At 41.9% G+C, this 14,857-nt stretch overlaps 1 protein-coding gene across 2 annotated transcripts in view; it reads left to right on the top strand.

Moving 5' to 3' along the window:
• dennd1b (DENN/MADD domain containing 1B) overlaps nucleotides 1–14,093 on the top strand; it is a 105,755-nt gene extending 91,662 nt beyond the window's left edge. For both annotated transcript variants that reach the window (XM_085774778.1, XM_085774777.1), the window contains 3 exons: nucleotides 7,438–7,523; nucleotides 7,815–8,037; nucleotides 8,764–14,093. In XM_085774778.1, the coding sequence (XP_085630904.1) occupies nucleotides 7,438–7,523; nucleotides 7,815–8,037; nucleotides 8,764–9,696 (1,242 nt within the window). In that variant the 3' untranslated portion in view covers nucleotides 9,697–14,093. The remainder of the gene's footprint in view (nucleotides 1–7,437; nucleotides 7,524–7,814; nucleotides 8,038–8,763) is intronic.
• Nucleotides 14,094–14,857: the final 764 nt, after the last annotated feature.

The following is a 14,857-nucleotide window of genomic DNA, read 5'->3' as shown; positions in this document are numbered from 1 at the left end:
TTTCACCTCCTATTGCTATATAATAATAATAAAAAAGGCAAATGGACTCTCGATTCTGTCTAAAAAGACACACAAAAAAAAACATGCCTGCATGCACACACTGACATTTTAGTCACAGTCATGTAAGAGTGTGATTAGGAGAGGTTGTGCTGTCTCTAATTAGCGTTGTGTTTCCTGTGTGTGTGATGAGGCTGGAAAGTCTTAGCGCAGAGGAAGGTGTGACGGCCGGGGAGAGGAGAGGAACGGCAATTAGGGCTTTTCTAAAGGCCTCCTCGGACACCCTCCCCCCGCAGCTAGTGCACACACAAAGACGGGCCAACACACACACACACAAATAGACACATAGACACACAGACACACACAGTCAGATTAAAAGTTAACATGCAATTGATGTGCACACACACCCACAAACACACATGCACTGCATTCAGGATATACACATGCTCACACCCCTGTCCATGCCACTAAGGCCTGTTCATTGCCACAGTAACGGGTCCCTGGGGACCACTGGAGGGAGGGATGGAGGGGGGACGCACACACACACACGCACACACACGCAGGACACCAGTGCATGTCCCACAGCACTGGTTTTTATGTGTTTGTGTTTATATATAGTCCATCAGTTCTTCTTAAGCAGCTCTCATTCTTACGTTTCCACATTGGCTTTCTAACTGCTTATAGTCCTTAACCCACATCAGGGTAGTTCAGTATATCATCGCAGCCCATACTGCACATACGTACACACAGAAGGAACCCACCCTGAAAACCCTGCTGTGTTGTGTGTTTTGTAAAGTCTGGTGATCCAAGATTCTTTTCTGTCAACAAGACTGAAAATGGAGAAGCCAAGAAAGCCTTGATAATTTATGGCCTGTCAGTGTGCACTAACCCCTGAAAGATTGAAACTCTTCAAAACATTTGTTCCAAAACAAATGTTGTCAGGAAACTGTAGAGATGCTTCCACTGTTGGGTTGTTTTTCAGGATAACCATAATGGTTTGGTTTCCTGTCTTTATTACACACATTAAAGCACATTAGTTAGAAACTAAAAATGCACATGGCAGGGGGAAAAATACCACTGGAAATTTATTTAGCAAGAACATTATGAAATTAAGGGTCTTTTTTTGGGGGATTCTTGTTTTTTTTTTGCTGCACTTTACTCTTTACTTTTACCAAACCGTTAACAGCGCACATATTTATATTTCAGTTACATTTAAAAAAGACGATAGCTATTGTTCTCACACTTATCTCTCCGTCTGTCACCTTACTGTGTTTTTTTTCCTGAGACTGCTTCCTATGAAATCTTTATTCTGTTTTTCTGCCTGCAACCGTCTTGACCAGGTGTTCCCTGCTCGAGAAATTGATCTCAGTGGGACTAACCTGGTTAAATAAAGGTTAAGTAACCTGGAAAAAAAATCACCTTTATCTTGTTATCCTCATAGCTTCTCTTCTCCTCGTGCCCACACACAGACCTCTTTTGCTTGGCTTTGCCTTATTTCTAACTCCTCAAGTCTTTGCAACATTTCCCAGTCCCTCTCTTTGCACAAACCAAGGTCCTGTCTCTGTCCACATATTCATACTTGTATGAATATGTTCCCACTGGACAGTAATAATATATAATCTCCTAAAATAATAAGAAAAAAATCCTACTTTTCTTATATGAAATGAAATCAAAGCAAAAGCAGGGATCCTGCTTGTTTAAACAGAAGGGAACAAAGCTGCTCCCTACAGTAAAAAAAAAAGAAAAAAGATTTTTACACACCAGGTGACACACACTGACATATTCCTGTGCACTGTGTCCTTTCCCTGCACCGCCTCCCTGTGTCCTCCTTGTGTCTTCATACCTTTGACCAAGTGACAAACAAATGCCTCTTCATCTGCCTGATAAATTCACAAACATCCTGTCATCAGACGCTACGAAAAATGTGATCTGATTAAAGACATTCTCCACTCCACAGCATGACAGGAAACAAAAATCCTGATACATTTTCATCATTCATCATTTTTTAGCGAACACCTCTAACTCTGTCCTTGAAATGAAATGAATGATCCTGGAGAAGCTCCTTTAATTAATCATAGCAACAAAAAAAAAAAAAAGAAAGAAAATAATCAGAGTTATGAAATTCATATTCTATTTGATCAGCCAACACATGTACCAAAGTGAAAGTGCTGCCGTCATATGCGTACATATTTCAGCCGTATCCGGCAATGTGGGTGATTTGTAGTGTTTGGTGAGCTTGTTGATTAAGAATGTAGGAGTAATCCTTTCGTTTGACAAAAACAAGACTGAATTGGACCGCTGACTTCTTGTCTGATACAACAAACAGCAGCCATTGTTCTGGTTCCTGTATGTTTTTTTTGTTTTGTTTTGTTTTTTTTATGTGTGAATGCCACCTTTGTGTTTTGAGATCCGGTATGGAAGATTTTTGATATTTTGTGTTGCGCACGTTTTATGTGGTATTGCGCTGTAAGCATCTGCAAATAGAAAGTGTGTCTGTGCCTCAGCCCTTTTGTACATGAGCATGTATTTCAGTGTGTGTGTGTGTGTGCTCCTTGTGCACAAACATGCAGAATGACAGCTGTTAAGAGAGCAGAGGAGGGTAGAGGTGGGGACAGTGTTATGGACAATGACAGCCAGCAGGCTTGTGGCCGGGCTCAGCCCCAGGCTCTGGACTCTTCACCTGGTGAAGCAGAGGAGATGCCAGACTGGAAAACACCACACAAGCTCCGTGTGATATGGGGGGGGGCTAACACAGATGTAAACCAGAGGAACAAAGTCACATGGATACTTCAGTGTGTGTAAATGCTGCATGTGTGTATGCTGTGTTTGTGTGAATGCATGGGTGGGTATCTGTGTGTGCTCCATCAGTGGGAGACAGCTCATATGTTCATGGCCAGTGGACACATATGTACACTATACACATGACTTGTGAAGTGTCTGCGTTGTGTTCAGGGAAATGCACATTTGTGTGTTGATGATTTCGGGATGAGCAACTATCATGAGTCTCTGAGTTCAAACATGCTCTTACTAATATGTATTTTTTATACAACAACACTTAACTTGAAGTATTGCTCATAACGCAGTCTGTGGATATTGAGTGTGCATTATATTCAGTGCATGATTTAAAATACTATAATATGGACAGAATGCAATAGCTATGCTTTCTGAGTAAACTGAATAGCTAATAACAGTTTCACAACATATTCACTTACTGTAGATTATAGAGCATACAATGCATGTTTGTTATAAGTCATAATAATAGTTTTTGATGTCATTCTAAAATGGAAAATAGTTCAGATATGCTCATAATATTCATGGTAAGATTAATATTTAGATGAATATTTTTAAATCAATAGTTAGGATGCGCCCAGAGAACTTAAGAGTACAGTGTCTGTGTCCATAGCTCTATGTGTGTGTGTGTGTGTGCGCGTGTGTGTTTACATGCTTATTTGTATGCGTTTGTAGTTTCCACTTTTGCCCAGTTTCTCCCCACTTCAGACACAGAGCGGCCTCCTCGCTGAAACCAAAGTGCCATCTCCTGGCACCGTCACAGTACTGCACTGCGCCCATTCACAGAAAGACACCTGGTGATTTTACTGGATGAGTTCAGTTTGGTCTAACAGAATGAGCATAATGCACATTCTCCGTCTTTTATATGGCTCATGTTTTAAGCGAAGAGGAAGTGGGCTTTCAGCAACAGCCAGTTGGACAGAAAAGCTGTGGATCTCGCCTCAAACGCTATCCCCCCCCTCTCTCTCTCTCTCCCTCCTCCTCCTCCTCCTCCTCCTTTCGAGTGAGCAGCTCTTAAACAGGCAAACACAGACTTGGCCATACTTCTACAAAGCCTCTGCCTCTCCCCAAGGTTTGTTTGCATTTTACCGGCATCTCTTTACATACACTGCCAAGCTGTGAGATCAGTGCCCACTCAGAAATACCATATGAAATGTATAATGTAAGACTTGCTATTAAAGTCCGCGAGCGTTTGGCCCTGTCACAGAGAGGCATAGTTGTTCCGCATAACCGGTCATGCAGGGAAGGAAGGGAATAGGAGGGGAAAGTTTGTTTCTCCAAATGCAGCTACTAAAATGAATGATGATGACTATTTTCCCCTCATAACCACAGAAATGAAATGTAATTTGTTATATCAAATCTGAAGACTTTTTTCTTTTCAAGGTCCCTCAGATATATTTCATTCTTTTGCTCATTGGAGGCTCCGGGTTTAAACGCTTAGAATAAAAGATAATTTAGTCATGTTAACCATTCTGCCCTCATTTACTCTCAATCCAAAAGTGACGACTGGTATCTGTTTGTTTTTTATATGTGAAAATGAAACTGGAGGGAGTCAGGTTTCTTTTTCTTCTGTAGCCAGATACTCATGGAGACAGACGCCAAAGTACTATAATCACAAAATAACATAAAAATAATGAAGAAATGCTTCCCACAGAGTTTAAAAAAAAAAAAAAAAAAGGAGTTCACTTTGCAAGAGAAGCTGAGATGTCAAATCTTTTCCCTGATTTAAGAAACACAGGAGGCTTCCCTACCTCTTCCAAAATACTGGATGGAGCTGGTTTTTACTGAAATACCCTGACCATTTTTATTATTTTCATGACGCCTGCTCCTCTGCTGTATCCTCCTCTGACTCCCTCGCTCGCTCGCTCTCCGCGTATCTGTACAGTCGCACTTGTGGCGGAGAGGAAGGAGGCGAGAGCCAGACAATGACATCTGTCACTGAGTGATGGAGGGAGAAGGTGGGAGATGGGGGAGGAGGAGGGTGGGGGCATGGAGAGAGAACCGCTTTTTCATTTTCACCTTTCAGCTTCGCATTAGCCGACAGCGAGAAGCTAATGAAGGCGCAGTATGATAATCTGTTGTTCTGCTATTTCATGCTTTCCACTGTCCTGTCAGGCCTGGGGAGCTATGGGATGGTGGCAGAGCTGTCACAGCTTCAACACAGAACCTGTTTGCTCTGGTTGAGAATATCTCATTGTGAATGTCTGAATTTGAAGAGTCTATATTTTTGTTATTGTTGTTTTTTTCTTTAACATTGACATACAGTACATCTAATTTTAGATCTCAAATTGAACTGCTTCTTGTTGGTTTCGACAGCTCTGGAGGAGCGGCGATATTATGTTCAAGTAACTGACAAAAGCGTACTTAGTACTTCACATTACCAGTGAAATGAATACAATATGCTGGCCGTTTTGCAAAAGCAGAAAAAGGATATAAACCCACTCCTGCGCCAAATTTGGCGCTTCTATCGTAAAATGCTCGGTTGTTGTAAATAGTTTAATCTTAACTGCTGCACTAAAGGGTCACAGTGAAGAGAGGGAATGACAAATTGATAAAGCCGTGAAGTGAGGTACCATCCATTTACTGCTCCCTATGGAACTTCCTCTCAGGTAGACGGCACCAAAGCTGTAACCGAGATCAGAGGGCCAGGCTTCATGACCTGTGTCTGGTTGTGTTTGGGTTCACCTTGCTTTAATAAACACCTAAACGCAGAGAGAGGCCCCCGCTTCCCTGCGCTCAGCCCTGTCGCACAAATGAACAGGCTAAATTACTGCACGCACCATAAACATACAGTGTGCGTGTGTTTTGTAATGTTTTGTAAGTATTCCAGCCCCACCTCCCCTCCCCTTCCTAACCCTCCGCTCCTCAAGTATCTCACAGGTGCATCTCCGCTCCGCCGGCCCGCTCTGGCTGGCTGGCATGTCGGCCTGGCCCCAGATTTACTGCCCTGACACAGGAATCCATTAAAGGCTGTTTAGGGATCCCAGGCCTGAGCCCCTCTCAAATCTCTTTCATTATAGCTCCAAGCTACCATGGAAGGGAACAGCTTGGCCAATCAGCAGTGCCACCACATGTGTTCGTGTTTAGCCCGATGGCTGAGAGGCTTAAGTGGCTACTGCACACATCTCCTCCGCTGACTTTTATGGAGAAAATGGCACTTTAACTCTTTGTGTTTTTTTGTAATAGGGTGCGTATGTGACTCGACTTGTGTGTGTATGTGAGAGAAAGTGTGTGTATGAGCGTGTGTGTGTGTGTGTGTGTCTTCCCTGGCCGAACACAGGCCCTAAATGAGGCCAGGCCAGCCACACGTTACATTCCGCCTGTCTGGCTGGCACTGTGTCGGCTAATCAAGACCGGCTTGGTTCACGGGTCCAACACTGACCCCCACCCCCTCCCGCACCATTCCCATCATTCTTTGGGGCTTTGAGGAATCTTTCCTCACCTCTCTACATTTCCTTCCCCTCTTTCATTCCTTACCTTTGTTCTTTTTTCTTATCTTGTGCTCAGTTTTTTTTGTGTTTTTTTTTACGTAAATGTTTCTCACTATTTTTCACCTTTTGCGTCTGTGATTTTTTTTTCTCCCTGCGACCCAAAACCGCAATGCAAGCACACAAACACTAGCATCCTCACCTCTTAAACACACCCCCTGTGCTCCGCTCACTTTTAGGGTTGTAAAGAGCCTTTTTCTCAGTACTGGGCTTTGATAATGTGGCTAACGTGAGTTTACAGAGAAACACGCAGAGAGAAAGAGAGGTGGAGCCAAGTAAGTGTAAAAAAAAAACACTGCAGTGCACACACAGATTGTTAGCAGTGATATCATGTATCCTTTATTGTATCCTCATAGTGCCTGCATGTGCACACAACACAGAGAAGGATGATTTGAGATATCGGCAGAAATTAGACTTAGGAGGTGAGCGTCAGTGTAGAAGAAGGTAAATGGGCAAAAAGTAAAGCGTGTACATTAGAAAATGAAAGATAGTATTAACATAAACGAACATGCGCTCGCAGTGAGGGAGGAACATGTGCGTCGTAGTGGAAGGCATGTTAATAAGTGGCCTGGGGCAGATTTGGGCTCCCATGGGGAGAGTCCTGCCCCGCTCTGTAAAGCTTCTGTCTCTTCTTTAACCTGCCCATTAAACATGGTACACAGGTGGCTTATTAAACTGTGTCAGACAACTACAGTACACGCTGATCATTCAACACGCAGCAGTGACAAATACAATCACATGCACTGGTGCTGCAATACAAATGATCTCTGCTGTTGCCCTCATCTTAACTCACAGTGCGTAAGTAGCTTGTAGTTCACATATAATGCCAAGTTTGATAAAAACACTGCAGGGGATATTAAAGATTTTTATCCCCAGACTCAAATTTGACAAATTTAGTCTCAACCCTGAGGGTTGAGGCTCATTAAAACGAGCTAGTACTCCTGTCTTATGGGGACCCACCAAACACAGACCTGCATCTTTTTTTTCTACCCAGTCCCAAGTCGTATTTTTTATGAAAAACTGTACCTCAGCAGAACACCACATTCTGTCTAGACTCCATATTGTATCTCTAAGCTGCGGCTCCCCCTGAGTCCACTTGTATTGTTTTATCACAGTGTTATTGTCTAACTGAATCCACTCGCTGTGTTTTTCTCATTAACAGCAAAACTTCGGCAAGTCTCCCATGAGCATGGGCCCTCGAGACCTCGGCTACGGACCTGATGATGACGAGCTGGACAGTGCAAGCAAGTAGGTCCCTTTTCTGACCTGTTGCCTCTCAGTAGTTTGTCACTGAAGCGGTTCCCATGTTGCTTGAAGTGTGCATGTCAGGTATGTCAAGGTTAGTGACTGGCTGATTCATTTTATCTAGAAAAAGTTGATGGCCTGGTGAAAAGTGGATTTCCAAGCAGACTCAATCTTTTTACTCATGATAACACTGCCCCCAAGTGGACACACTGTGTATATTAAATGTTATGTTTGACGTTCACTCCCAAACATGATACGATGTTTAACAGCGTCGCTTCTCCTCTGAAAACACAGAATCTCCTCAGAGGACAGCGGCGACGTTCCTTCCTACACCGAAGACAGCGACGACTCCTACTCAATGGAGCTCGACATGGACTCTTCCCACTCAGGCCAGATGAATCTGCTGGAGGAAATACTGGACTCTCTGAACACCTCGACACTGGAGCAAGGCAAACTTAGTGCTGCCAAGAGTCTGGACTTCTTCAGGTCCATGGACGATTTAGATTTCAAGGCCCCGGTGCGTAAGATGGGAAGGCTGCATGAGATTTTAAGAGGGAATAATAAGTCCTATTAACATAACCTAACCTTAAACAGAGTTAATGTGATGCTACATTGATAGATGAAGGGTAGATGGTTAGAAATAGACATGAAATCTGCATAAACCAATTTATTTGGCTTTACATAATTCATCACTTGTGAGCACATTAGAACTCTTGTCTCTTATCAGCTTCACATAGGTTGCCATTTTCTTTTTAAGGATAACTCTGGTGCTTTAAAACTGAACACTCTGTGCGAAAAATTGAGATTAAGATTTGAGATTTATAGCGAATTAGCAGAGAGTTTAGCTTTACCGCCATGTTTGTCACAGCTCTGAATGTGTTAGATATAATAACTTACAAATCATTACTCAAATTAATTAGTGTGTGTGGCCGGTTTAACCAAAAGCCTCATAGAGAAGACTCATAATCAATAGTCAGTATATTTACTAGTAGTATTTATTTAGAGAACTTCATTTGGTAGATTGAGACTTCGTTACAATAGTACAATGACACTCAAAGAGGCATTACCATCATGTTTAATGTCTGATTTTCAGGCGTGCATATCTACTGATCTATAAACACTCCTCACATGCATGTGGTCAGCAGCTGGTGTTGAGGTGCACATGAAATACTGTTTTCACCCGCTGAGATTTGCAGACACCTGGGTCTCTTCATCAAGGTTGCTCTTGTTTCTTTTATTGCAGACCAAGCCGACACCTTCCAGTGAGTGTAAACCTGCAGATCAGAGTGGTGGAGGTGGTGATGGTGGTGGTGGAGGTGGAGATCAGGGCTGGAACTTGGGCCAGGACGACAGCGCAGTCCATGGGAAACACCTCCCACCTTCCCCGCGCAGGCAGCCCAACAAGAGCAGCCTGAAGGTGTCCAAGAAACCAGCAGCAGCAGCAGCAGCAGCAGCAGCAGCAGCAGCAGCAGCAGCAGCTCCTCCAGCGGCCGTCTCTGCTGCTGCACCCCCAGACCAGACCGCCGACGTCTCCAAACCACGCCTCCCTCAGCACAACGCCGACCCCGCCCCTCACTATTTACATTCAGGACGACAACCGGGACACCGCTTCTCCTACTCCCCTGTACAGTCCCATAGACTCGCGACCACGCTGCCGTCTCCCTCTCTCTCTTACGACGCTTACGGTTCCTCGGCGGCCGTTTCCCACCCAGACTACTCCCCTCCCGCCGCCGGGTCCGGTCGGTCTCGGACCATCTCAGACCCCCAAACCAGCACCGAGCCCTCTCAGACCCAGAACCAGACCGCCTCCACCGGCATCCTGAGGAGGAAGGTGCTGTCCAAGGAGACGGTGAAGCAGTACCAGGAGAAGGCCCTCCAGAGGCAGGGCAGCAGGGGCCACCAGGAGGCCGAGGGCAGCCCGTCGAAGCACAGACACTCAGCTATGCCCGTCCCCTGGGAGAAGGAGGTGTCCAAGGAGGGGCTCCTGGGGCTCGGCCTGTGTCTGGGGCAGGGTAATGGCTCCGGGGCGGCTGTGGTGCAGGATCAAGGTCTGCTGGAGGAGATTGAGTCCATGTGTTGCCTCAGCTCCGTCCTCCACACCAGCCTGCAGCTCTCACAGGTTCACTGCAACAACAGTCACCACCAGGTCCAGGGCAAAGCCACCGATGAGTCCTAATAAGGGACGTCAGAGACTTAAGAGTCTGTTAAAAATGAAATATACTCACTCTCATTCTTCTATAACAATTAGCTGCAGACTCAGAGGACACGGTCAGTTCAGAAGTTGTTTTTATTCTAACAGCACTTACTGTAGTCGTCAGGAAAAGTCACAAACAAATCTGATGTCACACAGGAACGAGATGGAGATGAGTTGGCGCGCTGAGGAAGTCTCCATCCATCATCCATCTCTGTATTTATATAATGAAATCCTTATTTTGTGTATTTTGTGAAAACAAAGCCACTGTAACAGGAGTATTAAAGCCTGTTTCCAGTACAAGTAAACTTTCCAATCATAAGAATCTGGATCTTCAAGCAAACAAAAAGAACCTTAAAACCACAAAAGGTGTCTGCACAAACATTTTGGTAAAATTAAACTTTGTTTTGTGAAGGAAACAGGTTCAAGTCATCTCACTACAGTGGCAGATTTTTCACATTCAACACAAAATAAGTACTTTTCCTTCAAGAGAACTGGGTGTGCTGCTGCTGAAGTTGCAACGAGTGAGAAACGGAGACAGGGACACTCCAAAAACTCAAAGTAGGGTTAGTTTTAGGATTTTTTTTTGTGTTTCTGGAGTGTTGTTGTCCCAGTCGTGTGAAGAAAATACAACGCTATAAACTCAATTACAAACAAGAAAGACACAAGAGGATTTGTTTACTCCTCATCGTGGTGTTTCTGCTTGCGATCATCTAGATTGCTGGATGACGTAACTATTGCGTGTTGTATTTCTCAGCTTTTACAAAGCCTCACCCGACAAACTCTTTGGGGATCATGTAAAGTAGCCAAGCGGTTAATGGAGAAAAGGAGTTGGAGAAAAAACGCTCAGTCAGAATTAAGAAGGGACGATCATCACTCCTCAGCACATTGTGTCAGTCGTCCATTCTGTGTTTCAAACATTTCACGTGACCGGACTGAATTTGCACTTGTAGATTTACAAATAATACTCAGTAATTGCGACCTGGTACTAAAAAAAAAATATCACCTGAGCGAGAACAACAAAGTGAGGCAGGAGTTTCCAGACACAGAGTCCACTCGGGCCTTTGAAACTAATTCTACACTGTGTAATTATGTATTTTTTATCACCATGCCTTAAATGGACATGTGATTTGTTGATGATACTCTGGTGTCTTAATCTATAGATACCATAACAGGTACTTTGTAATCAGAATAATGACAGATCTTAAATGCAACAGTTAGTAGTACTTAAACAGCACTGTATTTATCTGGATGAATAGAGTAGTTAATATATGATGTGCTTTAAGCTGCTGTTTTTAATTGCATTCCAGATCATGCGATGTGCACGTATGTACGTAGGGAACCTCTCTTTCTCCCCTCTCCCCACGTTCCTCAGGACACTTCTGTCTCTCTGACGACATGCAAATACACTCAAAAGTTCAAAATGGATTATTTTTTAAAAAGCCAGTATCCTCGTTTCATCTCCTCGTCTTTCTCTTCTTCCACCGTCACCACTCTGCTCCTCATGTTGTCTCTTCTCATTTTCTGCCTTTTACTACTTTCAGCACATCTACTTCTCACTCTCGACCTTAAGACAAAAAAGAAAAAGGAAAAAAAAAAAAATGGCGGCCAGTCGTTGCGGAGCTTGTGAGGTTTGGAGTGGATGTGTAGAGGGTGAACTTTATAGGATATGTCTGGCAGTGCTCTACGTTTCGGTTATTATCAGCAAATCCCATGGAAAGACCAAAACTAACAATACATTATTCTGTCTCATTGCTTTCAGACTTCCCTGCCCTGTCTGTGGCACTCAGCCCCCGAGCACATTTGTTCCTACTCATGATGTAAACTTTTGAATATGACTCACTAATACTAAACATAGTTTCCATTTTCAGTCTCAGAGAAGGCTGCAGCACATTTACACAGGACTAAATACTGCATTTGAGTGGTTTCATCTACAGTATAGATTATTATTAAGTATTAAGTGATTGTTTTGGTCTTTTCATAGATTTTGTTGCCACTATTGAGCATCACCAGACTTATTATATAACTCAGTCTTTATCTTTCTTTCTGTTTCACATGAGGAAATGCAGTCTCTGTCCTTCTAGGCTAGAGTCACACACTGTAACGTAATGCAGTGGTTGATGATTGTACTGTAATGAAGCAATACAGATCTCCTCAGAGAGAAGCTACGTGGATGTAATGTGTACAGAGTCTAAAGGATTTCTATAACAGACTCTCCTGTGGAGAGAAACGCCATGTCCAGAGAATGTGGGTTCCCATCATTCTCTGCGTCGCCACAAATCCAGAGAAAAGAAAAGATTTAAATAAAAAAAAAAAAGCTTTTTCATGTGCTTGTGTTGGGATTATTACATTTATGGTTCGTTGTTCTTATGATTTATGCCAGACGCCAGTCGGTGTGGCAGTTTAATAGCAGCTATTTCTCCACTTTTTGAGTGCTGCTCTGCGTTAACGATTTGCTCATAAAGTCTTTGGCGTGCTTCTAAAAGCCCAGGAATCAGTCCTTGTAATAATTCCAAAAAGAAAAAAAAACAGACTCCAGAACAATCTTTGTACTGGCCTTAGATATTGCAAACACTTTAAAAAAAAAACTTATTTACTATGCAAATGTTTAAAATGATCAGAAAGGTCAGTTTTTTCACATTATATTATTCTACTTGAAATATAATAACAATTAAATTAATTTCTAGTGGGAATTGACCTCTTGTTCCCCCTGAATAAATAAATATCAAGAGTCTATTTAATTGTGTGAGCTGAGGTGTGTCGTTTGGTGTTAAAGACGGAGTGTATGGTGTGCCTTATACAGCCAGAGTACCATCCAGTATAATCACAACAAGGTACAGTATTAAAGACGGAACAAGTATGCAATGTTTTCAGACCACCTTAAACCTCAGGAAGGGACATTGAAGAATTTGGTTTTCGTATGATTTAAAAAAAAAAGACACAAAAAGCCAAACTTGGACCTGAGAACCTGACCTGAATTGAACTCGGGTACTTGCATTGTTTTTGTAGCTGCTCTGGTTCTGAGCTTCAGCTGCGGTCCAGCTGGACTCACTCAGTGTTTTCCTTTGCTGCGGTGGTCGGTGGGAATCTTCCTGCCTGTGTGTGTAAGACAGGATTTCTGAATCTCTCTGGGTTATTTTGTCTCTTTTGTAAATTAGGTACTTTCTTTGACTGTACTGTTAGGTGATTACTTGTATAGTTTGTGCTATTTTTTTTTCTTCTTCTTCTTCTTTTTGCGCTCTCTCTTTTTTAAAACACCTTTAACACTCATTCTGAGCTAACTGTATTTAAAAACATTCCTCAGAGGAGTTTCTCTAGTTGATTTCATATTGATGAAAGATTATTTTCAACTGAATAGATGTGTATTTTTTCTGGCTTGAGTATATTTTACATGGATAATATATGATCGGTGTTGTATGTTGTAAAAAAACAAAAAATGACACCTAATATTTGAATGTTTTAGATTTTATTTTTGGAGAAATTAAATAGAAGAGAGAATTTTAACGCAACGTCCCATGTAGCCATTCACGTTCAGGAGCATCTGACACCTTTCAATGAGCAGAGACTGATGCTTGCTTGTACATGATACAATGCTGACTGTTGTATCTGCATGTGTGTACCTGTATGTGTTGTATGCTATGATTTTGTTTTGTTTAGTTGTGTTTTTCTTTTTTTTTCTTCTTTTGGTATGAATTATTAGTTCAGTATTTAGCAATTCCATTGGATCAAAAATGATGGACATGAACATCGTTCTGCCTTGCATTGGGTATTGTACAGTTAAATGTCATCTGCCTTGCGTTTTATGTAGGAAAAAAAGTATTTCTATTTCTTTAGTGAACCGGCTACTGTAAATTTTAACCACAACTCTGGTCCCGTTTACACTAACGTCGTATTATGACAAAGATATGATTGTCAGCAGATTTGCATTTCAACGTCTGCAGGCTTGTGACAGCTAAGCTATTGGAAAATATATAGAAAATACATGACTCCTGACATTGTTGTAATGAAAGGAGGGAGAAAGATTATGTAGCAGCCTTCGACTTTACAAAAATATTAACATCACTTCCCTGGAACCACATGTTAAAAAGAAGATATTTTCAGTACAGTATAGGTACAGTACAAATACACTGAATGTTACGTCAGCAACGTTTTAGTTTTCATTTTCAGTCTCTTGTTTGGGTATCGTAATGATGAACTCTTTTGTATGCCATTTGCTGATTTTCTGATTCTGTGCACACTTGCATGTTTTCACTGCAGAGGAAACAACTGTCTTAAAACAACTGAGGTCAATATAATGTGCTATCGATGAGTAACTTGGTACAACTGCACGTAATGTATGCACTGTGAACTGAAAATAAATTATACTGTTTCATTCTTATGCATCCCTGGACTCGTTTTTGACCAGAACTAAAATTCTGTATCAGCATAACAACAAAAATGTGTTGTATTAACAAAACAGTCCATGTGGGTTTTTTTTTTTTTTGTCTGTATTTACAGTTCACAAAACCAAAACCAGGCCAAGTGGAGAACTTCCAACGAAGCGATCTGATTGGAAGGACTGGAGACTTGATGGGAGGTAACGGTGCACAACAGTGAATCCTTGACTAATACTGTGTTTATTATCAGTGTTTTGGTTTATTGTGAAAAGCAAACATAGGCTAGGCTATAACACTTTGTAGACATTGAATAAATTAACACAAATACATTCACTTTAATTATTCAACAGATTGTTTTTTGTGCAGTGCCAACAATTAAAAGGTACAAAATTAAATTCACAGTTTAAAAATTATGAATAAAATAATCAGTAAAGTATATACAGTGGAAATAACAGCTTAATCACAGACAGTTCTGGTAACTAACAATAAATAAGCCAGCCAGTCAACTACTGTAGTACCACTGATCCTGAGAGCTGACTATAAGAGGACAAAAATTAAATCAGTAGAGGCAGCAACACTCAGTGTATAGACACAGTGTGAGACACGAACAAGAAGAAGAGACAATTCATTTTCCTATAATAAATACACACGGATTGAATTTTAGGAATTTAAATAAGGAATGTTTTGACAAATTTTTCCATGTGAGTGTATGTTTGACTGTGTTTGTGTGTGTGTGTGTGCTGACTGGTCCATCAGTTTTATAAATATAG

This window comes from Trachurus japonicus, chromosome 4 (assembly GCF_045865225.1).
Source record: "Trachurus japonicus isolate A0001 chromosome 4, Traja_1.0".
Taxonomy (NCBI): Eukaryota; Metazoa; Chordata; class Actinopteri; order Carangiformes; family Carangidae; genus Trachurus; species Trachurus japonicus.
This window is presented reverse-complemented; position numbering and strand designations above follow the sequence as displayed.